The sequence below is a fragment of the Schistocerca cancellata genome, chromosome 7 (assembly GCF_023864275.1).
Source record: "Schistocerca cancellata isolate TAMUIC-IGC-003103 chromosome 7, iqSchCanc2.1, whole genome shotgun sequence".
In the NCBI taxonomy this organism is placed as follows: Eukaryota; Metazoa; Arthropoda; class Insecta; order Orthoptera; family Acrididae; genus Schistocerca; species Schistocerca cancellata.
Genome location: NC_064632.1, coordinates 379,504,560 through 379,532,341, shown reverse-complemented (window position 1 = coordinate 379,532,341; position 27,782 = coordinate 379,504,560). Strand labels below are relative to the sequence as shown.

General features: G+C 40.7%; 1 protein-coding gene across 1 annotated transcript in view; it reads left to right on the top strand.

Moving 5' to 3' along the window:
- Positions 1–27,752, top strand: part of LOC126092946 (acyloxyacyl hydrolase-like) — a 77,761-nt gene extending 50,009 nt beyond the window's left edge. Inside the window, exons 10-11 of the mRNA XM_049908677.1 lie at positions 1,223–1,396; positions 27,508–27,752. Coding sequence (XP_049764634.1) covers positions 1,223–1,396; positions 27,508–27,636 — 303 coding nt within the window. The 3' untranslated portion in view covers positions 27,637–27,752. The remainder of the gene's footprint in view (positions 1–1,222; positions 1,397–27,507) is intronic.
- The last annotated feature ends 30 nt before the right edge of the window (positions 27,753–27,782 follow it).

The following is a 27,782-nucleotide window of genomic DNA, read 5'->3' as shown; positions in this document are numbered from 1 at the left end:
TGTGTGGATATTTTTCTCTAAAAAAAAAAAAAAAGGTTATGTAAATGGAGGCAAATTCTGTGATGATGGTGGCCATGGGCATGGCAGGAAATCTCAAGAAAGGTGAGCACAGTACTGTTTGCAATTATGGAATGAAATTCTCCAGCAAACCAGGCAGAAGGTCCAACTCAGTGTGAGAGATAGACTCTGGTATAATTAATCCAGACTCATTCAAGAACAACTCTTACCTTTTAGCTATCATACATCATATTAGTACACATTTTTGTACTGTAGATACCTACAATTGTTCTGGTGTGTGTAACTACTAATATTACATGCAGTAAAATAAGAGCAGGCTGTAGTAGATACCTCTTTCATGGAACATTCCAACATGATCAAAATAATATGCTTCTGAGGGAAATTAGCTTGTTGCCGTTTTTGTAATGTGGCCATATGTGATTGTCTTACCCCTACACCATTCAGCTTCTTACAAGAGGGACCAGTTCAAGCAAAAAATGGTTCAAATGGCTCTGAGCACTATGGGAGTTAACATCTTAGGTCATCAGTCCCCTAGAACTTAGAACTACTTAAACCTAACTAACCTAAGGACATCACACACATCCACGCCTGAGGCAGGATTCGAACCTGCAACCGTAGCAGTCCCGCAGTTCCGGACTGAAGCGCCTAGAACCGCACGGCCACCGCGGCCGGCCCAGTTCAAGCACTATCATCCCAAGCTGTCAGTAATTTCATTGTTTTTACCAGTCACGATACATTTGTTCCTTTCACCTGAAACTGCTGATCTGTGTATGAAAAACTCTGGCATAAATTTTTGCCAAAATAAACACATGTTGCTGATTTCATTTCAGCTGGCTGCAATAAGCTTTGGGCCCTTCTCATAAATTGGACATTCTCACACTCTGCCCACCTGTATTGTAAGCATTCAGTAGTGTGAATTAACGCTGCTTTAGTCTCGTATGACAATTCCACAGATTAGTTCTTGTTGTCACAAGTTCATTTCTGACGACACTCTGTTTTACGACTTTCATGATTGAAAAATTCCATTTCTGTGGTCAAATTCCAAAAGTTTAAATATAGCATTTAAGAAAAATTAAGTTCATTCTTTCACTACTTTTAGTTACCGAAATTGTTTTCAAGAGGTATCTGTAAAATAAGATGTTATAAACTATTGTGACATTTCTCTACAGATTGGAGATGTATGATAAAATTGATAATTTTTCAGAGGGCACAAGAACTGTCTGATGTTCTAGAAAACATAGCAAAAGAGCAGAAGTTTTCATCTTTTGAGGTGTTTTATCTGGAAAATCCTATACATCAAGTATTCAAAGAATGGACTGAGAAAGGAAACCAAGTATGGCAGCTTTTGGATCCAGTTGACAGTTTTCATCCCAATCAGGTAAGATATTTTATGGTTTTGAGAAGAATGTTTTTGACACACACACACACACACACACACACACACACACACACACACACACACACACACACCAATGAGTGTTCATTTCAAATTAGTTACTGCTTATTGGTGTTAGAGTCCATGAAGTTCCCTTGCATTACTTTTTACTCAACCATCACCAATAAAAGAAGTGTAGCTGCAGCATTTCAGTTGCTATGTAAACAATGGCTTTATAAATTCTGCTTAGATGAACTTCTGCATAATGTTAAAATTGACTTGCTAGCCAACTGCACAAGTGTACACATTTGCAAACTTCAACAGAACTGCTAAGGAATACAAAACTCATTCTAAAGTCTGATAATTATGCTCTTGAGACTTGCATATCTTCATAGTACACAAATAACTTGATCTTTTACAGCTATGGAAATGTATGTTGTAACCATCATATTTAACTGATACGCCCTTGCACATACTGATAAACCACTTATTTATAATATAGTTTGCTGTAGCAACAAATAAAACAAGAAAAAGGAGTAACATTTTTGAGTTGAACTTAATTTCAGTGAATAAAGAGCTTAAGTATTTGAAATGTGTAAATGAAACTAAGCTAGTCTTTATTGCAGCACCTGGAACTGTAAGTAAATTTGCAAGAACTGGAAAACCCCAAAGTAAGTCAGTCTTTTCTCTATCGGTTGCCCATAGTTACACATTGGGCTGATTAAAAAAGTGAAAAAAATATTAACCGCCACTTTGCTTTGTTTATAATTTCTGCAATTGCACAGATCATTTTGTTCTTTTCATTAAAAAGCTATGGCAGTGTTCTGTAAACTTGTTCAGAAACTTGCCAGGTTAAGCATGCAACTTGTTTTATAGTTGAAATAAATCAATGTAGTTGTATCATAAGTTGCACTGAGTAACAGACCAAATTAAAAAGTAATTTGTATCGCCAAATCTTCCGACTTTCCTGGTGAAAAACGTTCAATATATGGCCCTTGGGATCACCACTGGATCTCATCTACATCTATACTCGGAAACTACGATGAAATCCATAGCAAAGAGTGCATCCCATTGTACCTGTTAGAATTTTTACCTGTTCCATTCATGTATGGAGCACAGAATGAATGACCTTGTACATGCCTCAGTGCATGCTGCAATTAATCTAATCTTGTCCTCGCGATCCTATTACAGTGATATGTAGGGGGTTGTGGTATACTAAGTGATCAATAGTATCCGGACACCGCCAGAAACATACTATTTTCATATTGGGTGCATTCTGCTGCCACCCACTGCCAGGTACTCCATATCAGTGACCTAAGCAGTCATTAGACATAGTGAGAGAGTAGAATGGGGTGCTCTGCGGAACTCATGGACTTCGAACGTGGGCAGGTGATAAGGTGTCACTTCTGTCATATGTCTGTACATGAGATTCCCACACTCCTGAGCATCCCTAGATCCATTGTTTTTGATGTGATAGTGAAGTGGAAATGTGAAGGGACACTTACAGCACAAAAGTTTACAGGCCGACCTCGTCTATTGACTGACGGAGACTGCCAACAGTTGAAGAGGGTCGTAATGTGTAACAGGCAAACATCTATTCAGACCATCACACAGGACTTCCAAACCGCATCAGGATCCACTGCAAGTACTATGACAATTAGGCGGGAGGTGAGAAAACTTCGATTTCACGGTCGAGCGGCAGCTCATAAGCCACACATCACGCCGGTAAATGCCAAATGACACCTTGCATGGTGTAAGAAGCGTAAAAATTGGACGATTGATCAGTGGAAAAAGTCTTGTGGAGTGACGAATCAGAGTACACAATGTGGTGATCCAGTGGCAGGGTGAGAGTATGACGAAAGCCCATTGAATATCATTTGCCAGTGTGTGTAGTGCCAACAGTAAAATTCAGAGGGGGTGGTGTTATGGTGTGGTCATGGTTTTCATGGAGAGGGCTTACACCCCTTGTTTCGCGTGGCACTATCACAGCACAGGCCTACATTGATGTTTTAAGTTCCTTCTTGCTTCCCACTGTTGAAAAGCAATTTGGGAATGGCAGTTGCACCTTTCAATACGATTGAGCACCTGTTCATAATGTACGGCCTGTGGCGGAGTGGTTATACAACAATAACATCCCTGTAATGGACTGGTCTGCACAGAGTCCTGAACTGAATCCTATAAAACATCTTTGGAATGTTTTGGAACAATGACTTCATGTCAGGCCTCATCAACTGACATTGATACCTCTCCTCAGTGCAGCACTCTGTGAAGAATGGGCTGCCATTCCCCAAGAAATCTTCCAGCACCTGATTGAATGTATGCCTGCGAGAGTGGAAGCTGTCACCAAGGCTAAGGGTGGGCCAACACCATATTGAATTCCAGCATTACCAATGGAGGGTGCCACGAACTTGCAGCCAAGTGTCTGGATACTTTTGATCAGTGTATATTCCTAGCACCACAATTCAAAGCCGGTTCTTGAAACTTTGTGAACAGGCCTTCTCTGGATGGTTTTCATCATCTTCAAGAGTCTTACCAGTTCAGTTTCTTAGCATCTGTGACACACACTGGTCAAACAAACCTGTGACCATTTGTGATCCCTTCTCTGAAGACATTAAAATATTCCATATTAGTCAAATTTGGTTTATGTCTAATATTCTGGATCCATATTCTAGGACAAGTCACACATGTTATTTGTAACCAATTTTCTTTGTAGACTGATTGCACTCTACAATATTCTACCAGTAAACCAAAGACTGCCACCTAATTTACCACAACTGAGCCTATGAGACCACTCCATGTCATATTCCTATGAAGTGCTACACCCAGTTCTATGTACATGTTGATCAGTTCCAACTGTGAATCTGATATAATTACAGGATACTTTTTTTAATGTTGTGGAGTTGCCAATCTTCGCAACACTCTGAAATATTATCTAGATCTGGTTAAATATGTATGCAGCTTATTTCACACGGTACATTACATATAACTGCATAATTTGTGGAAAGTCTGAGCTGTTAATATGTCCACATGGTCATAAATATGCAACATAAACAGCCAGGGCCCCAACACTTCCCTGGGGCATACTCATAAGTAATTTCTACATCTGTGATGACTCTCCACCGAAGATAACTTGCTGTGTCTCTTGAGAAAAAAAAGAAAAAAAAAAATCCAGTAAAATATGGCTTGATACCCTGTACAATTGTACTTCTAATAATAAGTAGTTGCAGTACTGAGTGAAATGCATTTTGGAAATCAAGGCATCTGCATCTGCCAGACTACCTTGATTCATGGTTTTAAGCAGACACGGAAATTGTGTTTCTGCACTGCCTCGCTCTTTATGGTTGATAAAAGTGGACTGTATATTTAACATTGCATTGTGAGACAATTACAGGTACATCTGCATAGTTTGACAGTCATAACCCACCTCCCCTCATTCTGCCCTTGTGTGGCTGTCCCATTGTGTGGAAACCCAGGTAGCCTTACTTGCTGTGTGCTGTCACCACAAGTTGGGTTCAAATTACTATGTGCAACCAATGACCTCTGACTGCCACAAGATGGGTAGCACATTGTCTTCATTCAGGAAAACAAATGTACCTGACTGTAGCTTGTCATTTGTTGATGATCACTTAGAACCTCTGCTGCAGCTGTGGTAGGTAACCCTTTAACCATTGTATCCACACATGCTGCTTACACTGCTGCATTAGCTGCCATCTCGACAACCTCTATGATGGCTCTGATCACAAGCCTGGCTCTGGCACTTACCAAGGGTTCGCTGATAAGAGTCAAATGCTTTTTTGATATTGATAAATACTGCATCTGTCTTATTGCCCTGATCCAAGGTTTTTAGTATGTTGTGAGGAAAGTGCAAGATGGGTCTCCCATGATCAATGTTTTTGGAATCCGCGTTGGTTGGCATGGAGGTCATTCTGTTTATCTGGCAATATTTCTTCCAGGCAACAGCTTGATATCAGATGAAGACTGCTGGTTAAGACAGGCAGGCAAGCAGCTGATAGCAACAGCTGCTGCTTGCGACCACTAACCAGCAGTCCCCATCTGATGATATCGAGCCCTCACCTCAAAGAGGCAACCACAATGGGATCCATAATTAGTTTTACAATAATGTGACTTCATTTCCTGCATATAAATATAGTAAATCTGAGTTCTCAGTTATTTCCAATATTAAATTGACTATTCAGCATACCCTTAAAGAACTGATACTGTAGATTCAATGTCGGAAGACACAAGACAAGGAAATACTGGACTTCTGTGATGAAGGTGGTAACATTTGCTTGCTAGATGAACAAATTCTACCATTGTTTATGAGAATCCAATTGAGATGATGATGGGAAACTGGCTGATTTAATGGACTTCTCTATTACATTAGATATTGACAATGTGACATTTTCACATTATTGGAAGATAGACTAGTATTCTGTGCCAGTAAATTAACAGTAATACATGGTAGTTCCATATGGCTTTTTGTGGCTGTATCATATCACTGTCAGTTTCACAATTGAAGGCAGTTGTACTGAGGGCATCAAAAAAACGAAATGTCGAAACAACACAATTCATTTCAAATGGCAACATTGAAACTGTCAAAGTTTCTCAGGAAGGAAGTTCTAACACAGACATTATTTGCTAGCATTGCAAATTAACTTTTTTGTCATCGTACTCGGTTGCGCAGTACTCCTGGATTTTGCAAAGCTATAACTTCTTAATACTACATTTTATTGCGTAGCACAAGTGATATTTTTGCTTGCGAAAAAAGTCAAAGAAAATTGTTTTACAATACATAGTAATAAAGATTATGTATAGATGAACCATGGACCTTGCTGTTGGTGGGGAGGCTTGCGTGCCTCAGCGATACAGATAGCTGTACCGTAGGTCCAACCACAACGGAGGGGTATCTGTTGAGAGGCCAGACAAACGTGTGGTTCCTGAAGAGGGGCATCAGCCTTTTCAGTAGTTGCAGGGGCAACAGTCTGGATGATTGACTGATCTGGCCTTGTAACACTAACCAAAACGGCCTTGCTGTGCTGGTACTGCGAACGGCTGAAAGCAAGGGGGAACTACAGCCGTAATTTTTCCCGAGGGCACGCAGCTTTACTGTATGGTTAAATGATGATGGCATCCTCTTGGTTAAATATTCTGGAGGTAAAATAGTCCCCCATTTGGATCTTTAGGCGGGGACTGCTCAAGAGGATGTTATCAGGAGAAAGAAAACTGGCATTCTACGGATCTGAGCGTGGAATGTCAGATCCCTTAATCGGGGAGGTAGGTTAGAAAATTTAAAAAGGGAAATGGATAGGTTAAAGTTAGATATAGTGGGAATTAGAAGTTCGGTGGCAGAAGGAACACGACTTTTGGTCAGGCGAGTACAGGATTATAAATACAAAATCAAATAGAGGCAATGCAGGTGTAGGTTTAATAATGAATTCGAAAAAAAATAGGAGTCCAGGTAAGCTACTACAAACAGCATAGTGACCGCATAATTGTAGCCAAGGTAGACACGAGGCCCACGCCTACTACAGTAGTACAAGTTTATATGCCAACTAGCTCTGCAGAGACGAGGAAATTGAAGAAATGTATGATGAAATAAAAGAAATTATCCAGATAGTGAAGGGAGACAAAAATTTAATAGTCATGGCTGACTGGAATTCAGCAGTAGGAAAAGGGAGGGAAGTAAACGTAGTAGGTGAATATGGATTGGGAGTAAGAAATGAAAGAGGAAGCCGCCTGGTAGAATTTTGCACACAGCACAACTTAATCATAGCTAACACTTGGTTCAAGAATCATAACAGAAGGTTGTATACATGGAAGAAGCCTGGAGATAGTGACAGGTTTCAGATAGATCATATGATGACATGATGGAGACTGTGGCTGTTGTTTGAAGACAAATGTTGATGGTGTTAAGACAAAGTAAATTTGTGGCTGGTTGCTGTCCTAACACCATCAAGATTATATAATGGTAAGACAGAGATTTAGGAACCAGGTTTTAAGTTGTAAGACATTTCCAGGGGCTGATGTGGACTCTGACCACAATCTATTGGTTATGAACTGTAGATTAAAACTGCAGAAACTGCAGAAAGGTGGGAATTCAAGGAGATGGGACCTAGATAAATTGAAAGAACCAGAGGTTGTAGAGAGCTTCAGGGAGAGCATTAGGGAACAATTGACAGGAATGGGGGAAAGAAATACAGTAGAAGAAGAATGGGTAGCTATGAGGGATGAAGTAGTGAAGGCAGCAGAGGATCAAGAAGGTAAAAAGACGAGGGCTAGTAGAAATCCTTAGGTAACAGAAGAAATATTGCATTTCATTGATGAAAGGAGAAAATATAAAAATGCAGTAAATGAAGCAGGCAAAATGAAATACAAATGTCTAATAAATGAGATCGACAGGAAGTGCAAAATAGCTAAGCAGGGATGGCTAGAGGACAAATGTAAGGATATAAAGGCTTATCTCACCAGGGGTAAGATAGATACTGCCTACAGGAAAATTAAAGAGACCTTTGGAGAAAAGAGAACCATTTGTACGAATATCAAGAGCTCAGATGGAAACCCAGTTCTAAGCAAAGAAGGGAAAGCAGAAAGGTGGAAGGAGTATATAGAGGGTCTATAGAAGGGCGATGTACTTGAGGACAATATTATGGAAATGGAAGATGAAGATGAAATGGGGGAGATGATACCCTGAAGAGTTTGACAGAGCACTGAAAGACCTAAGTCGAAACAAGGCCCCGGGAGTAAACAACATTCCATTAGAACTACTGACAGCCTTGGGAGAGTGATTCCTGACAAAACTCTACCATCTGGGTAGCAAGATGTCTGAAACAGGCGAAATACCCTCAGACTTCAAGAAGAATATAATAATTCCAATCCCAAAAAAAGCAGGTGTTAACAGATGTGAAAATTACCGAACAATCAGTTTAATAAGCCACAGTTGCAAAATACTAACACGAATTCTTTACAGACGAATGGAAAAACTAGTAGAAGCCGACCTCGAGGAAGATCAGTTTGGATTCCGTAGAAATGCTGGGACACGTGAGGCAACACTGACCCTACGACTTATTTTAGAAGCTAGATTAAGGAAAGGCAAACCTACATTTCTAGCATTTGTAGGCTTAGAGAAAGCTTTTGACAATGTAGACAGGAATACTCTCTTTCAAATTCTGAAGGTGGCAGGGGTAAAATACAGGGACCAAAAGGTCATTTACAATTTGTACAGAAACCAGATGGCAGTTATAAGAGTCGAGGGACATGAAAGGCAAGCAGTGGTTGGGAAGGGAGTGAGACAGGGTTGTAGCCTCTCCTCGATGTTATTCAATGTGTATAATGGAGCAAGCAGTGAAGGAAACAAAAGAAAAATTCGGAGTAAGTATTAAAATCCATGGAGAAGAAATAAAACTTCTAGGTTTGCCGATGACAGCAAAGGACTTGGAAGAGCAATTGAACGGAATGGACAGTATCTTGAAAGGAGGGTATAAGATGAACATCAACAAAAGCAAAACGAGGATCATGGAATGTAGTCGAATTAAGTCGGGTGATGTTGAGGGTATTAGATTAGGAAATGAGACACTTAAAGTAGTAAAGGAGTTTTGCTATTTGGGGAGCAAAATAACTGATGATGGTCGAAGTAGAGAGGATATAAAATGTAGACTGGCAATGGCAAGGAAAGCGTTTCTGAAGAAGAGAAATTTGTTAACATCGAGTATAGATTTAAGTGTCAGGAAGTCGTTCCTGAAAGTATTTGTATGGAGTGTAGCCATGTATGGAAGTGAAACATGGACGACAAGTAGTTTGGACAAGAAGAGAATAGAAGCTTTCAAAATGTGGTGCTACAGAAGAATGCTGAAGATAAGATGGGTAGATCACGTAACTAATGAGGAGGTATTGAGTAGAATTGGGGACAAGAAGAATTTGTGGCACAACTTGACTGGAAGAAGGGATCCGTTGGTAGGACATGTTCTGAGGCATCAAGGGATCACTAATTTAGTATTGGAGGGCTGCGTGGAGGGTAAAAATCGTAGAGGGAGACCAAGAGATGAATACACTGAACAGATTCAGAAGGATGAAGCTTGCACAGGATAGAGTAGCATGGAGAGCTGCATCAAACCAATCTCGGGACTGAAGACCACCACCACCACAACAACAACGTATATGAAGCAGTTTTCATTTTAAGAAGAAAATTTTCAATAAGCAAAAATCAGCTGTCCTGAGGGAGAAAAACGCAGTATTTTGTCATTATTTGGCCTAAAAAAAAAAAAAAAAAAAAAAAAAAAAAAAAAAAAAAAAACAAACAAAATGCAGTTCATAAAACAAGATTATATTTACTGCCTCCTAACTACTTTATCTGTTCGTATATACTTTTTGAAGCAAATAAATTCTGATGTTTTGTTTATATGATATTATTCCTGGTCTTCCAGTTTCCCAGCAGTGTCTAAATTTTACCGAACAACCTTCACAAAGAATGTCCATTCAGAATTACTTCTACCAGTGAAACTGCTAACACTATATTCACACTTTTTGTAAGACTGGCACGTTCATCATGACTTTCACTGTTCAGTATTGAACTGAGTGACCTGAAATTGTGTTGACAATTTGTATAGCATGAATACACCATTTGGTATTGTTTTTCCACACTGTTTCATCGATGGACAATGTAAATATATCAACAAATGTGTCACCTCTTTAGGAACGATTGTGGAGACCAACAAAGTTAAGTGCTGGGAATGGCATGGGAGCTGAATTTCAGGAGAACTTTAACTATGCAATATTAAGTCAAAGAGCATAGATAATAAATATGATGGAAAGTGGACTATTTTGAAAATGTGTGAACAGTGAACTACTACAAGTTAAAATTGCTTGAACAAGGCATCATTAGTGTGAGAAAGTCAGTTTTTGCTGATGAAATGAACAAGTTCTGAGCCACAGGAAGAGGAATACTACAGGCACAGGCGGAGGAACCATGTAAACACCCTGGGTCACACCTTCAAATTAGGATGACGACTATCATGGACATAGATCCATACAAGACCACATTTACAGCCTTAAGTTCTGGTTTCAACCCTAGGATGACAGACCCTGTTAGTGAGAACATGGGAAAGAGTGACACACATGCCTGAAATGGCAGGTCTCAGGAGGTGTTGATATTCTGCAAGGATACTAATTCTTTCCAAATTGAGTGGAGAAGCAGCTTTCCTTTTCTGCAGAAATGTTGACACTGCCATATGTCTGCAGGTAGTGGAACTCTATAACCCAAAATTCTCAGTTGTTGGGATGAAGGCATTGTCTTCCACATCCATACGAATTATAAAAATGTATGGAAGAATCACTGTGGGGGTAAGAATCATCCACCTATTAAACAGGTAGGAGGTGAAAAGGCAGTGTTGCTCCCAATGCGAGAATATCCATACTTCAGTTACCATTGTTTGAGAATGAGAGCACTTGGAGACTTGCAACAAACTATACTCATAATTTCAAATCTTTACAACACTTTTTCTCACTGCCAACCCCTACAAAATGATGAAAGGAAAAATGTTTATTGCTTACTGCATTTTTTTCTGTTAATGCAGTAGAGCTGCCACATAAATCATGACATTTTAATTTACTACTTCTTTACTAGTAATGGTATGTATGACACATTTGCAGACAGTACTCACACCACTGAATATGGAAAGTTCCATCATTGTACAGAACTTGTATATCTCTTTAACTGCTATAAACACAGAATACATGAAAAACTAGTGTATCATACAAAACATTTAAATTACTTTGTTGCTACTATCTATTTGCAATACTTCTTGCACGCAGGTTGACAGACACAGACACACACACACACACACACACACACACACACACACACACACACACACACACACACAATCATACACACAAAATTCAAGCTTTCGCAACCAATGGTTGCTTCATCGGGAAAGAGGGAAGGAGAGGGAAAGACGAAAGGATGTGGGTTTTAAGGGAGAGGGTAAGGAGTCATTCCAATCCGGGAGCGGAAAGACTTACCTTAGGGGGAAAAAAGGACAGGTATACACTCGCGCACACACACACATATCCATCCGCACATACACAGACACAAGCAGACACTTGTAAAGGCAAAGAGTTTGGGCAGAGATGTCAGTCGAGGCGGAAGTACAGAGGCGCAGATGTTGTTGAAAGACAAGTGAGATATGAGCGGCAGCAACTTGAAATTAGCGGAGGTTGAGGCCTGGCGGATAACGAGACGAGGGGATATACTGAAGGGCAAGTCCCCATCTCCGGAGTTCTGATAGGTTGGTGTTACTGGGAAGTATCCAGATAACACGGATGGTATAACACTGTGCCAAGATGTGCTGGCCGTGCACCAAGGCATGTTTAGCCACGGGTGATCCTCATTACCAACAAAAACTGTCTGCCTGTGTCCATTCATGCGAATGGACAGTTTGTTGCTGGTCATTCCCACATAGAAAGCTTCACAGTGTAGGCAGTCAGTTGGTAAATCACGTGGGTGCTTTCACACGTGGCTCTGCCTTTGATCATGTACACCTTCCGGGTTACAGGACTGGAGTAGGTGGTGGTGGGATGGTGTATGGGACAGGTTTTACACCGGGGGGGGGGGGGGCGGTTACAAGGGTAGATGCCACAGGGTAGGGAAGGTGGTTTGGGGATTTCATAGGGATGAACTAAGAGGTTACGAAGGTTAGGTGGATGGCAAAAAGACACTCTTGGTGGAGTGGGGAGGATTTCATGAAGGATGGATCTCATTTCAGGGCAGGATTTGAGGAAGTCGTATCCCTGCTGGAGAGCCACATTCAGAGTCTGATCCAGTCCCGGAAAGTATCCTGTCACAAGTGGGGCACTTTTGGGGTGGTTCTGTGGGACGTTCTGGGTTTGAGGGGATGAGGAAGTGGCTCTGGTTATTTGCTTCTGTACCAGGTCGGGAGGGTAGTTAAGGGATGCAAAAGCTGTTTTCAGGTTGTTGGTGTAATGGTTCAGGGATTCCGGACTGGAGCAGATTCGTTTGCCAAGAAGACCTAGGCTGTAAGGAAGGGATCGTTTGATGTGGAATGGGTGGCAGCTGTTATAATGGGGTTACTGTTGCTTGTTGGTGGGTTTGATGTGGACGGACGTGTGAAGCTGGCCATTGGACAGATGGAGGTCAATGTCAAGGAAAGTGGACCAGGTGAATCTGATGGAACCAAAGGAGTTGAGGTTGGAGAGGAAATTCTGGAGTTCTTCTTCACTGTGAGTCCAGATCATGAAGATGTCATCAATAAATCTGTACCAAACTTTGGGTTGGCAGGCCTGGGTAACCAAGAAGGCTTCCTCTAAGTGACCCATGAATAGGTTGGCGTACGAGGGGGGCATCCTGGTACCCATGGCTGTTCCCTTTAATTGTTGGTATATCTGGCCTTCAAAAGTGAAGAAGTTGTGGGTCAGGATGAAGCTGGCTAAGGTAATGAGGAAAGAGGTTTTAGGTAGGGTGGCAGGTGATCGGCGTGAAAGGAAGTGCTCCATCGCAGCGAGGCCCTGGACGTGCGGGATATTTGTGTATAAGGAAGTGGCATCAATGGTTACAAGGATGGTTTCCGGGGGTAACAGATTGGGTGAGGGTTCCAGGCGTTCGAGAAAGTGGTTGGTGTCTTTGCTGAAGGATGGGAGACTGCATGTAATGGGTTGAAGGTGTTGATCTACGTAGGTAGAGATACGTTCTCTGGGGGCTTGGTAACCAGCTACAATGGGGCAGCCGGGATGATTGGGTTTGTGAATTTTAGGAAGAAGGTAGAAGGTAGGGGTGCGGGATGTCGGTAGGGTCAGGAGGTTGATGGAGTCAGGTGAAAGGTTTTGTAGGGGGGCTAAAGTTCTGAGCATTCCTTGAAGCTCTGCCTGGACATCAGGAATGGGATTACCTTGGCAAACTTTGTATGTAGTGTTGTCTGAAAGCTGACGCAGTCACTCAGCCACATACTCACCATGATCAAGTACCACGGTTGTGGAACCCTTGTCCACCGGACGAATGACGATGGATCGGTCAGCCTTCAGATCACAGATAGCCTGGGGCTTCAGCAATGGTGATGTTGGGAGTAGGATTAAGGTTTTTTTAAGAAGGATTGAGAGGCAAGGCTGGAAGATTTGGAGAGGGTGATTTTGAGGAAGAGGAGGTGGGTCCTGCTGTGACGGAGGACGGAACTGTTCCAGGCAGGGTTCAATTTGGATAGTGTCTTGGGGAGTTGGAACATTAGGAGTAGGATTAGGATCATTTTTCTTCGTGGCAAAGTGATATTTCCAGCAGAGAGTACGAGTGTAGGACAGTAAATCTTTGACGAGGGCTGTTTGGTTGAATCTGGGAGTGGGGCTGAAGGTGAGGCCTTTGGATAGGACAGAGGTTTCGGATTGGGAGAGAGGTTTGGAGGAAAGGTTAACTACTGAATTAGGGTGTGGTGGTTCCAGATTGTGTTGATTGGAATTTTGAGGTTTTGGGGGGAGTGGAGCTGGAAGTGAGAGATTGAGTAGATGGGAGAGACTGGGTCTGTGTGCAATGAGAGGAGGTTGAGGTTTGCTAGAAAGGTTGTGAAGGGTGAGTAAATTGCCTTTCCGGAGGTGGGAAACCAGGAGATTGGATAGTTTTTTGAGGTTGAGGGTGGCATGCTGTTCTAATTTGCGGTTGGCCTGTAGGAGGATGCTGTGAACAGTGGATACGGGAGAGGAAAGATTGAGGACTTTTATTAAGGTTCCATCAGATTCACCTGGTCCTACTCCAAATCCCATTCCACTTTCCTTGACATTGACCTCCATGTTTCCAATGGCCAGCTTCACACGTCCGTCCACATCAAACCCACCAACAAGCAACAGTAACCCCATTATGACAGCTGCCACCCATTCCACATCAAACGGTCCCTTCCTTACAGCCTAGGTCTTCGTGGCAAACGAATCTGCTCCAGTCCGGAATCCCTGAACCATTACACCAACAGCCTGAAAACAGCTTTCGCATCCCACAACTACCCTCCCAACCTGGTACAGAAGGAAACAACCAGAGCCATTTCCTCATCCCCTCAAACCCAGGACCTCCCACAGAAGAACCCCGAAAGTGCCCCACTTGTGACAGGATACTTTCCGGGACTGGATCAGACTCTGAATGTGGCTCTCCAGCAGGGATACGACTTCCTCAAATCCTGCCCTGAAATGAGATCCATCCTTCATGAAATCCTCCCCACTCCACCAAGAGTGTCTTTCCGCCATCCACCTAACCTTCGTAACCTCTTGGTTCATCCATATGAAATCCCCAAACCACATTCCCTACCCTGTGGCTCCTACTCTTATAACCGCCCGCGGTGTAAAACCTGTCCCATGCACTCACCCACCACCACCTACTCCAGTCCTGTAACCCAGAAGGTGTACACGATCAAAGGCAGAGCCACATGTGAAAGCACCCACGTGATTTACCAACTGACTTGCCTACACTGTGAAGCTTTCTATGTGGGAATGACCAGCAACAAACTGTCCATTCACATGAATGGACACAGGCAGACAGTGTTTGTTGGTAATGAGGATCACCCTGTGGCTAAACATGCCTTGGTGCACAGCCAGCACATCTTGGCACAATGTTACACCGTCCGTGTTATATGGATACTTCCCACTAACACCAACCTGTCAGAACTCCGGAGATGGGAACTTGCCCTTCAGTATATCCTCTCTTCTCGTTGTCCGCCAGGCCTCAACCTCTGCTAATTTCAAGTTGCCGCCGCTCATACCTCACCTGTCTTTCAACAACATCTTTGCCTCTGTACATCCGCCTCGACTGACATCTCTGCCCAAACTCTTTGCCTTTACAAATGTGTGTGCGTGCGAGAGTGTATACCTGTCCTTTTCTTCCCCCCTAAGGTAAGTCTTTCCGCTCTCGTGATTGGAATGACTCCTTACCCTCTCCCTCCCTCCCTCTTTCCTGATGAAGCAACCGTTGGTTGCGAAAGCTTGAATTTTGTGTGTATGTGTGTCTATCAACCTGCCAGTGCTTTCGTTTGGTAAGTCACATCATGGAATGTTTCCCTCTATATATATAACAGTTCAAGGGATATGACATTATAAACACTTGAGATTCGAGACATTGTAATTTATTACATCTTTGTAAAATATGTTGTAAATAGAATTAGATGCAGGCAGTAGGCACATACCACTGGATGTACCTGTGAATGGTATCATTGTATAGGGTGTCTCAAAAGAAAGTTTACAATTTAAGAGCTCTCCGTGCATGCCCAACAAATCAGAGGAGAGTGGGGGTATGTTCATTGTTTGTGTGGCTTTTAGGAATTTAGTCTATACAGACTGCTTCTCAGGAGCAGACTGCACATTCTGTGTGAGAGAATTTTACAAAAACTGATTTGGCGACTATAGCACGGAGCAAATTTTACAGTGATTGTGGATTTCATAATGTAAATGATCTAAGCATTCCTCTTATCTGGAAATGGATCAAAACGTTTGGTGAGACTGGTTCAACACTGATCAAATTGCAAAGACCTTAAACTGCACCCTTTCAGAATCCAATTGGTGCAGGAATTAAAACCTCAGGATGCCAGACATAAGCTGTAATTTTTTAATGATGTGACTGAGTGCCCTTCATTTAACAATGCCTTGTTCTCTGACGAGGCTATTTTCACCTGAACGGTCATGTCAATTAGCAAAACTGTCACCACTACTAGAGGGCAAAAAAAAAATTTATATAAACAGAAGCATGATATAGGCATTCATTTGCCGAAAGTTACTTTGACATCATCTCAAGGAACAACTGATCTGTACTTTGTGAGATGAGAGTGGTCATGCAGTTACAGTGAGTTCAGAACATTATGTGATGATGTTAGATAACTTTTTGGTGCCTGAATTGCAAAACTTCCCTACTTATAACCAAAGAACATGGTCAGGGTGTCCACGTGGACAAGAAAAAAAATTCCCGGATGAAATTACATATAAAGCAGGTGAAAATACATCCATGTTAAGCAACAGAATACTTTCTCTCAGAGATGTAAAACCTATCAGTCCTTTGAATCGTAAAGGTCTTATACCAGTGGAGGACGTCCCAGCACTTTAGGATAAGAAATCCAGGAAAAACAATGTGTTTGGAAAGATGTTTGATGCAAGACAATATGCACAGAGTTTATTTTCGTATTGCAAAAGTATATACATAAATTACAGCTCGGTAGCTTCCGAAGCTCTATTTTAGAGATTGTGTTGAGCGATGCACTTTTGTCAGCCAGTCATAGCTCATGTCACGTGATCTCGCTAGCGAATGACAGCAGTTATTCAGAGCACGAGGCCTACAAGAAAGACAGGCCGCGGTGCGTACGTTACGAAGGTAGGCTAAGCTCGCTCAACTCAGCAAAGTGCGTTTGTACACTGGTCAACTCTTAACTAGATGTGTATGTATGAACGAGAATTGCATCGTCTATTGGAATCCACTATTATTAGTCCTACAATGATAGGAAGTCCGTGGGCCTACTAAGAGGCTTAAATTTGGCAATTAAAATCATGTCAAAATTATTATCAGTTGGTTAAAGGCACCACACCTTCTATGAAAGGAGAACTGTTACGAAGAAGAGACTAAATGCTATAAACGAGCAGTTATACCATTTCTATCGAGAATTGATTTTAAATTTTGTTGTACGAACAGTAATCAGTAAGACTTCATAATAACAGATTCCAGTACAAGATGCAATTCTCATTAGTATGCACGCACTCAGTTGCGAGGTAACAGATTTAAAAATGCATTTTGCCCGCTGAGTTACGGGAACGAGCGAGCTCAGGCCGTCCTTTGTGACGTACACACCGTGGCCTGCCTTTCTCGTGCGCCTCGTTCAGAGCATAAGCCATATTATGTAATCAACCACTAGCAGCATCATTGTTAAGCAGTGCGACTATACAAAGACGAAAGGTTAATGGGTTAAAGTAATATAAGTACACTATATCTTCATGAAAAGCTGAACTTGGGCATTAACAATGTTTTTTGTTTTTTCCAGAGGGCATGGTTAGGCAGGAACCTAAGAATGCTTTGGAAACTAAACTGCTGTAGTTGATGTATGAAATACATCTACCTTCGTATTACGCAAACATGCAGTTCAAATGCCGATGTGAATCAAACATCTTTCCAAAACACGTTCTTTGCTGGATTTTGTTTCCTAAAGTACTTGGAAGTATAAAACCCCTAAGCTTTCCATAAGCCATTTTCCAATAACACAATTTATTTAATTTTTATTTTGTGATCATGGCTGCAGTGATTTAGGAGAACCTTTACAAAGTGAAGTTTATACTTAGCTGTAGTCTGTGGCATGTTTTCTCGAAGAGCGATGCAACAACTTTTACATTGTTTTTATTCGAAATGCCGAATATACTGTACAACATTTAAACACCCGCTGACATAAGGCCGCGAGTGCACACAACAAGGTCTGGGGATCTTTGCGAGCATTCTGCGTTCTGCCTGAGTGGGACTGGAGTGGCAGTGAAGGGTGGGACAGAATAGGAGCAGTCACCACGGCGTCAGCTGGTCAATGCAAAACGACCCAGTGACTGGATGAAGTGGGGAGGCGAGGTGAGATATCCAAGCCAGCAATTGATCACACGAAAGACAAGCCATCGCTTTCAGCAGCTGACATCATTACATGCCTGCTCAGAATCCCAATACCGTGAAACGCCATAATAAAACACCCACTGATAACTTGGTATATGTAAAGAGAGAAAAAAAAAAGGAAAAAAAACAACTTCGAGACAGTATTACAGGAAAATGCTAGCTGGCAGATAAGTGGTAAACAAAAACATTATGTAAGTTGGTCAATAATTAAAGAAGAAAAGTCTGGAGCAAGAGTCTTGAAATATGAGTTTATTGAGGCAAGCAGCATGTTCTTCAGATGATCATGGACTACCGTGTAGCTAGCATGTTTTGGGTTGTTTTTGTGCTCTATCTTTGCAACAGACATTCACAGATACAGAAGCAGTTACTAGAGTGCACTCGGCAACAACTAAGTTCTCCAGCCATCGGATCACGCAAAAATTTAAGGGCAACCGTTCCGATTTCGTGGTCCAAATATACAGAGCTACTCTGGAATGCAAATCCTTAAATAGGTTTCACAAGGCATGTACAAACTGAATTATCATCCAGAGTGTTTCCTTTACTGTGAACTTGATTAGCAGACAAATATGGAGAGGGGGCTTGCAAGTACGTCAAAGAACAGCAAGAAAACAATGTGAAGACAACAATAACAGCTGAACAGCATTTATTACATTTCTAGGTACAGAGGGATACATAAAAAGCGATGTTATCAATATACTGGATGTCAATTAAAACCTATTTGAAAATTAAGCGGGTAAATCATCCCTCTACAGGTAAATCAACATGTACGCTGGTACACAATCTAGGCATTAAATTAAAATTGGTATATGTACAACAGAATGTCTTCCAAGTCCTGAAGCACTTCAGAAATTTTATGTACAGTAGAGCGCCTCAGCTGTAAAGTAACTGGGAGGTCAAGCCGTTCGTAACTGGCAGACATCATAACTTAGAAATTGTGGATGGGAGATGAGACCAAATAACCAATAGCAACAGACAGAGAGAGAGAGAGAGAGAGAGAGAGAGAGAGAGAGAGAGAGAGAGAGAGAGAGACCTATAGTAAGGAATAAGCTAGAACGAAAAGGTGACGAAGCCTTCAGAACTTTGCTCGATAAGTGCGGTGGCCTTAATATCTTTCGTCTTTATAATGGAGGTGAAATTAGCTAGAAACTTGCAACAGATTACTGGAGTAAGACTGGTTGACAAGTCTTGTCATTCATAGTTTCTTAAAGGGTCAACAAACTCAGCGCTACTAATAATATCATAATTAATGCTGATTGTTGCTTGGCAGAGGCAGTGTTGTCAAACATGCCTTGCTCGCTTTTCAAATCACACAATCTGTCAGTAGTCAGCGTGCTCGGCTCAACTATTGAATTCAGTTCTGCACACGTGCGGGGCAAAGTTTTATAAACTGACAAGATAGGTAACACTCATTGTGTCATATTTCATTATGCTTAATAATGAGGCGCAGCCTTATTTACATCCATCGTTCCTCTTTCTCCAATACAGGTTGCCCACCAACAATCACTGCAACTGCGCCATGTCCATTGGTTTTCAAGATAGCTGGCTTTCAGGTCCAGCATTCAAGGACTGCTTGGTGAAAGTACCCACTGGCCTTTATAATACTAAATGTGGATTTTGTCCAGGGACCCCATTAACATCCGTACTATGGGAAGATCGGCTCTTACAAGTCCCATGACAAAATCCAAGAAGCATGTCGCGAAAGCAGCTGCCATGAGAAGCACAGCAAGTTTGTATGTCTACACCTGACCGGCGGTGACCACTTCAACCCAGCAGACAGATTCTACTTCCACTACCACATCTGGGGACTCAGCTGGGTCAACAACAATGGCGTTGGCCACTGGAATTGTTGCGCCTCCGCAGAAGGATGTCACTGCAATGTCAAAACCCAGGGATAGAGGAATTGATCCGATGACAAAGGACGAAGTAACAAAGGCGGAAATATTGTGGTGTTTGGAGTGCATCGTTTCACACAAGTCACTGCGTAGTTCTGCGAATGACTTGTTACTTTTCCCTGCAATGCTCCCAGAGACAGTGAAGTGGCCAAGAGCATGCGTTTACGAAAGGACAAAATCGGTTATATCGTGCAATATGGACTAGCTCCCTTCTTTGAGTCTGAAATTAAAGCTGATCTTGTAAACGCATCACAGATTGTTGTTTGTTTTGACAAATCCTTGAACAAGGTGTGCAAAAGAATCCAAATGGACATTTTAGTGGGTTATTGGGACATTAAAAAAAATCTAGTGTGCACCTGTTACTACGCATCGGCTTTTCTAGGCAGTTCGACGGCAGCTAAGCTACTCGAGTCCTTCAAGAAAAAAAATTCCCGGCGAAGCAATGAAAAAACTTTTACAAGTATCGATCGACGGTCCTAACATCAACTTCGCGTTCTTAAGGGAACTTAAATTTTTTTTTTTAAGATATTGTTTGAGTAGACACCGTTTTATTGGAAATTGGAACGTGTAGGCTTCACGTTGTTCACGGCGCCTTCAAGTCCACAATTCAGGAAACACAGTGGATGATAATTCAGTTTTTATGTGCCTTGTACAATCTTTTTAAGGATGTCCGTGCCACAAGAGCTCTGTATATTTCGACAACGGAATCTGAACTCTTTCCTTTAAAGTTTTGCACGATCCGATGGCTGGAGAATGTGGAAGTTGCTGAGCAAGCTCTAGTAATGCTTCTGTTTCTACGAATATTTGTTGCTAAGCTGGAAGAAAAAAACAAACTAAAATGTGCTAGCTACAGAGTAGTGGAGGATCACCTCAAGGACAAGCTACTCAGTCCGAAAATTGCCTTTTTCAAGACTCTTGCTGGAGACTTGACACCTTTCCTAAAGGATTTCCAATCCGACTGGCCACTAGCACTGTTCCTCCACTCTGCTTTGACAGAGATAATGGAGACAACGATGACATGATTTGTCCAGCCGACAAAGATCTCGCCATCAGTTAATTTGGACAAAGAATCCAATCTTTTGGGTGTGAACCACGTCAAGATTGGGTTCACCGTCAAGAATGAGTTCAGGAAGTGCAGGTCTCTCACAGGCTCTAAAATCACTAAGTTCTGGAACGAATGCAGAAGAGGAATGATCAAGCTCGTGTCAAAGTTGATGGAGAAATCTCCCCTACACCTTAGGTTGACAAAAGCTGTAAGCTGCTTTGATCCCACAATAGCGTGCCATACGATTTCATTCCTTTCTACAGATTTTGGTGAAGAGCAATTAGATAGATGATGGATGTGCCGATAAAGCAGAAGTGCAATACGCTTGTGTTGTAAAGAAGAACTGCAAAGCAAAATTCAAAACATTCAACAAAAACGAGCACCGGCTGGATAAGTTCTGGATGAAATGTCTCAAGAACCAGTATGCAATGTGCCACGAGCTGCAGAAGGCAATGGAAATCGCGCTCACTTTGTTGCACAGTCAAGCAGCTGCGGAGCGAGGATTCTCGGAGAACAAAGAGTACCTCTTCGAGAATAGGAGGGAACAATCTGTAGTGAGCAGAAGACTGGTGTACGACGTCAAGACACATGGCAGAGTCCATGGAGTGCTTATAACAAAGTTCCTTATACACTCTGTAAGAAACTCACGAGATCGATATGCTGAAGACCACAAAAATCGAAATGACGGGTCATCCAGAAAAATGGATCATCTGACTAAAAGGAAGATTGTTGATGCAGAAATAAAACAGCTTAAAGAGAATAAGGCAAAACTTGAGGGGACCATTCAAAACGCTCAGATAGAGCGAGAATCTATTACAGAATGAATCGATGCTCTCGCACACATCTCCAAAGTCAATTCCTAAATTACAGTATTTATTGTTAAACCTGGTACTTTCTTCTAAATTATTTTTTGTATTGTCTAATAATAATTAAAATGTTTCTTTAATAAAATGTTTTTAAAACAAATGAATATGATAGCGTTATTTATTTTAAACTGCTGACTCCCAATATGTTTAAATATACATTTCATACAATAACTATCGTGACTCAAAAATATTTGAAAAATAAATCTAATTTAAGAAATTAAGTATGAAAATAAAGACCAGATGTAAAATTTAGGAACACGAAAATCCGAAAAGAAAAGACTGTAAAAATGCACAATATTTTACAGAAAAAATATCTAATTACTTTCTTTCGTTTTAGAATAATAAAAGGTCTTTAACAACGATTAAATCGCAAGCTTTTTTATTTAAATAAAAATAATAAAATCAGAAAAATTGAGGAATAGAAGAAGTAAAAGACATACTTGTCCTTACTGGAAGCAAATTTTAGAGTAGTAGCTGTGCTTGACACAGGTTTTTGCTCCAAAACTGGACTAATTTCTTACGAGAGCAAGGTACGGATGTCCCGCTACCTGTCGCTGCTTGACTGATGCTGCCTTCTGTTGTCCATTTATAGGATTAGTTGGAGCTGTTCGGAGACAAAGAGACATTTCACCGGCAAAGAAGCGAACTGGTATTGCTCTTCATGCCAGAACACTTAGTCTTTTCTATACTATAGAAAAGTCGAAATGTTCTGGCATAAAGAGACTTGTGACATTGCTCAGTAACACATTATGCACTTTTTTTGAAGGTCAATTATACTTTTTGCCATTGATTGTAAAATTTTTTATCTATGAAAGAACAACATTAAATATGAAAACTAACTTGAAGCTCGGTCTTTTGTTTAGCATGTGTTACATGTTAGGTCATATCATATACAAATGTGCCGGTAAAATTTTAAATAGTGGCATAAGTGGCTTATCTTCTGGGCCCGAAATTTTTCAAATGGCTGATACTCAAAGTGTTCCGTTTTGAATGAGAGCTATGACGCCCTGTGATTTAAGAAATTCACTGCACAGTCTCACACGTAACATAAATCATCTTGCGTGGAAATTTACTTTGAAAGTAACACTTCTCAAGCCACTATTCGCAATTTTTTCCAGTGACCTGTCAGAACTGTAAACAATTGTGACGTCTCGCACATCGAATGCACATTAGTTGTTACGGACGTACTGCATAATCTTTGACCTAAAGCCTTTGACACTTTTTGGTGTCAGCAAACTGGTCTGTGCATTGTGTAAATTACCCATTTTCTATGCAACTAAACTTTTATTTTGGTGTTATTCTCTGATTTATGGTTCATTGCTGCAGTATTATTCAGGAGTAGTGGGCTAAAGTTCTTTGTCAGCATATCAGATCTTACACGTCAAACCTACAAAAATTTAACTGAAATCTAAAACAATGAAAAATCTCGGAATTCTAAAAAATCCCGGGTTTTTCCCAGATGAAAAAATTCCCGGGTTTTTACCGGATCTCCCGGACTGTATACACCCTGATGGTTCAGCAAGACGGAGCCATAGCAAACACATCCAAAAGTTTATGCTCCAAGTTAGTGAAATTTTCCCTGCAAATTGATCTGCAATAGAGGTGACAAATCTACCCCCTTGCATTTTTTTTTTCTTATGGGGTTATGTCAAATCTAAAGTGTGTGTCAATAATCAGACTTTTCTGTAGCATTTGAAAGAAAATATCCATAGCAAAGTGGCAGCCATCCCAGTGTCTACATACTGAGCCGTAATGTAAAATTTTGTTCGTCGTTTAAATGGGGGCCATACGCATGCTGGATTACATTTAAGTACAATCCTAAACTGTATATTTCAATAATAAAGATTTTGTGAATAGACGTCAACCTCTATTATATTTTGACACATCATATGTGAACTTTAACTGCAGGGCAAAATTTACACGACATACTTATGAAACTTGTGTTCAAACATGTGCGAAATACATTTGGCATGTGCTGCATGTGTGAGCAAAGGTACTGAAATGATAGTCAAATTTTAGCACACATGCCAGTTATGATCTGGGAATAAATACTTTTGGACACGAATTACCAGCCTCCTATTGGGGTGAGTGATGATGTGGACAGGCAGGAGATGGGGAGAGGTGGATAAAGAAAGAGGGGTGAGGGAGAGGAAGGGGGGGTACAGAGGTGGATAAAGAGAGAGGTAATAGGCAGAGAGATGGGGGAGGAGGCGGTGAAAAAGAGAAGGGGGCCAAAGCAGGAGATGGACTAACAGGAGACTGGAGTAAATACCTAGGCAATGCTGGGTTTCTCAGCTAGTTCCAATATGTAGACCAAATGGCTATATAATCTCTTGGATGTGAGCTTCCTTCTAAGAAACTCACTATCATAGGTAGAAGAGCTATTTTTTTTTTCTTTTATTGATTAGATTTACTGCATTTACTCGAATCTAAGCCGCACCTGAAAAATGAGACTCGAAATTCAAGGGGGGAGAGAAGTTTTAGGCCGCACCTCCAAATCAAAACAAAGTTGGTCCATTGTAATATGAGGCAATTCAGGTTGAATGAATGACGATACAGCTATAGTAGTTTGGTTCGAGTCGTAAGATTAGCAGTTAAGCTTTACCAGGTAGACATTGCTATGCGTCAGGCGCTCCGTCCGTTTTTATACGGGTACCCTTCCTGTTTCACGTGCTTCGTCTGGTTTGAATTGATTGCTTATTTTTCTTTGATCTGATAAGTGCTGTTCTCTTTGTTATAGGGTGTTTACGTCACTCTAAGCTGAAAATTAATTACTGTACTGTGTCATGCATTGTTTGTCTCATTCTGATAATGAGTGTTTACAGCCTGTCGCCGCTTGCGGCATGGCTTTCTTTCATGCACGCTACCGCCGCTTACAATTTAAAAAAAGGGGGGGGGGGGAGGGAGGAATCGTCTCATTAGCAAAACAGTGGCATGAGACTATTTGTTGTTACTTACACTGCTGCTTTCTTTGATTATGATCAACAAGAACCAAAAATAGACTGCGTATGATAGAAGATTTTGCAGACGCCTTTTTAGTACATTACATTCTGCACAGAAATTAGAGTCATCCTAGATTTAAAAATCTATTCAATTGCCGTTTCATTTATGACTGTATCACCACTAGGCATAAGAATAATATGAATATAAACATGACATGGTATGTATATTCTTCCGCGTTTGCTGTTGTCTCACTCTAGTTTCATAGTTTATTATGCAGACAGGATTTAAATGAGATAGCAGCAAACATGAAATAATACATGGCAAAATGTTTATATTCGTATTATTCTTATGGTGAAGAGAATACTGCACGTGATTCACAATTCATAAAAGTTCCTATTAGCAACCATGTCTTCTCATAGGTAGGAAAAAATTCAGAAAGTAGAGTTGGCCATATTGGCAAACATCCCAAACAGTCTTGCCAGTCGGATTTTCGTAGCACATTGAAATGCTGCTACATTAGAAGATGAACAATACGGAATTTGTATTTACTTCGTTGGATAATGTAGGAAAATGCAGTGGTCGAAACTCGGGGCGGAGGAAAAAAAGCTCGTCTTCCACCTTTTTTTTAATTCATTTACTGACGCAGAGGTTTTGGCGTCAGTATTTATCTTTGTGCCTGCAAAGCAAGCCTGTGTAGCGCTACATTTTTTCGACGGCAGAAGTTAGTTGTGGTGGCATCTATCAACATTTTTCAGAACTGCTTACTTTGCACTCTATTCTAAGCCGCAGGCAGTTTTTTTGATTACAAAAAAAAAAAAAAAAAATGCGGCTTAAATTCGAGTAAATATGGTATTTGGAAGTTTCTTATTCTTTCCAATAATATAAATGTGATGTATGACATTTAGTAAATATGAGTTAACATGTTTTCATTTTTAATGTAATACTGAAAAATAAGCTGTCAAAAGGTAACACAAAACTGGCCACAAAGTAAAGTGAATTTTTCCCTGCACAATAATAATAACATTTAAATCATGAGTTAACACTTTAACAAAAACCCATTGACAGAACACAAACTGATGCAAATTTTACTTCACAGTTTGTAAAACTATGCTCTTTTCTGTCAGTAGCACTACTCTCCACTGCAGATATATAGTGTGCCCAAACAGTAATGGTGTAGTTTTAAATGGTCACAGAAAAGCAATGAAAGTACGTGAAACAAGATGGAAATGAAAGGGAAACTCTCCAAGTGTGCATACCTGTTCAATGCAGTTCAGTGTGTCTTCCATTTTTCTCCCTACACACCACTAAATGATATTGTAGTTTGTCCCACACAAATGTAACGGTATCTAGTGTAAAAACTTGTTACTTCAAATAACTCCAACAGTTTAAGTGTAGTGGTGTTAGGTCTGGGAATCTTACTGTCCATGACTTAAAATCACTCATTTCTGTCCACTGCTGGGGAAATTTTGTATCCAGATATCTGTGAACATTGTTCCCATAGTGTGGAGGAGTGCTGGCTTGTTGAAGGGTGACACCTTTTGCAAATTATGGCAGTGCATAGAATTGCAACATGTCAAGGGGATAGTTTGACATCACAGACTGCCCCGCAAAAAGTGGGATTATAAGTGTATCATGGCACATCACAGGTTCACCTTAGGAGTGTTACATCAAGCTCATCTTTTGACAGTGATGAGCAAAATCTTCTTCATAAATATTTTAGTTGATCTCATGAAGCATATCTGTAACAAACTCTAATCATTTGCATATATCACTTGGACACATGCACGCAGGGTTTTTGGGGATCCTTAGCTAGCTATCCCGTATAGCTTCTACAGACTTGGCACTTACCCCATCAGAATGTGTTTTGTCGAACAAATTGCTTATCTCAACAATTAACATTACTTCTATGTGGTGGCTCTTCATGGTACACACAACAATATTTATGTTTAAAGTTGGTTATGGATTCTAATTTAGCAAGCTACAGAACACACTGAACTTTCCTCCGTACCATCCACATCTTGACTGACACGGTCTTATCTCCTGATCTGCTGCCAAGGCTCATTGTGTTGCATCATCACCTGCGTGCAACCGCCATTGATCATCATATTACAGAAACTCTTTGTAATACCATCCACTGTAGCACAAGTTTACTTACAGTGCAAGGAGTACTGGTGTATCTTCCAACAGAAGGTAAGTAGAATGCTATTATGAACATGAAGGTAGATATTAAATGAAAAGTAATTCAAACCCATGGTCATAGCTCAGTATCCATCATTGCTGGAGAGGTGATACTAATTTTATCAGTAAATTTTGACCTCAAAATGGGGTAAATGAAATATTGAACTGAAATTGCAGTAGTTTCTAGTGTCCAAGAAATCTTTTGACATGAGTTATAACTTTTAAGAAATACTGATGTCTGGTAAGTACTTTGTTTCTACAAACTCTTTTCATACAAAGTACCTTCTGTATTGAATGTAAGTACATCTGTGGTAGACATTGTCTGTCTGTTGCTAATGTTCATTGAGCATTTATTAACAACAAGGGTGATCCCCAAAGAAACTGTTTGAATACAATGTTCATTAAATGTATCCTGGAACTTTATATCTCCTACTTGTACCTTGTGTTCATCTGAGTGACTTCCCAATATCTTCGGCAAGTGTAGTGTGCTTACACGATTTTTGCATGAACTATAATTTTTACCTTGCTTCCTTTCTTCAAAAGAAAGTGACAATATGCATCACCATAAACATTTGTTTTTACAGATTGCTCAACCATTGATTGCTGAAAATCTGTGGCGGGACATCAGCAAAAAGTTTCCTCAGGCACTTGGTGAAACCAATCCACACAATGAAAGAATCAGAAAAATATTTGGTGATCAAAATGGCCACTAATTAGTTGACCAACAAGAGCAATGACAATAATACTGTGGCAACTACCTCACTTAAAGAAGGAAAAAAAAACCTACAAAAAGAAACATTGGAACAACGACTGTTTATGCTGTAGTTACTCACAATTTTCTTCCAGAAAGATCAAGCCA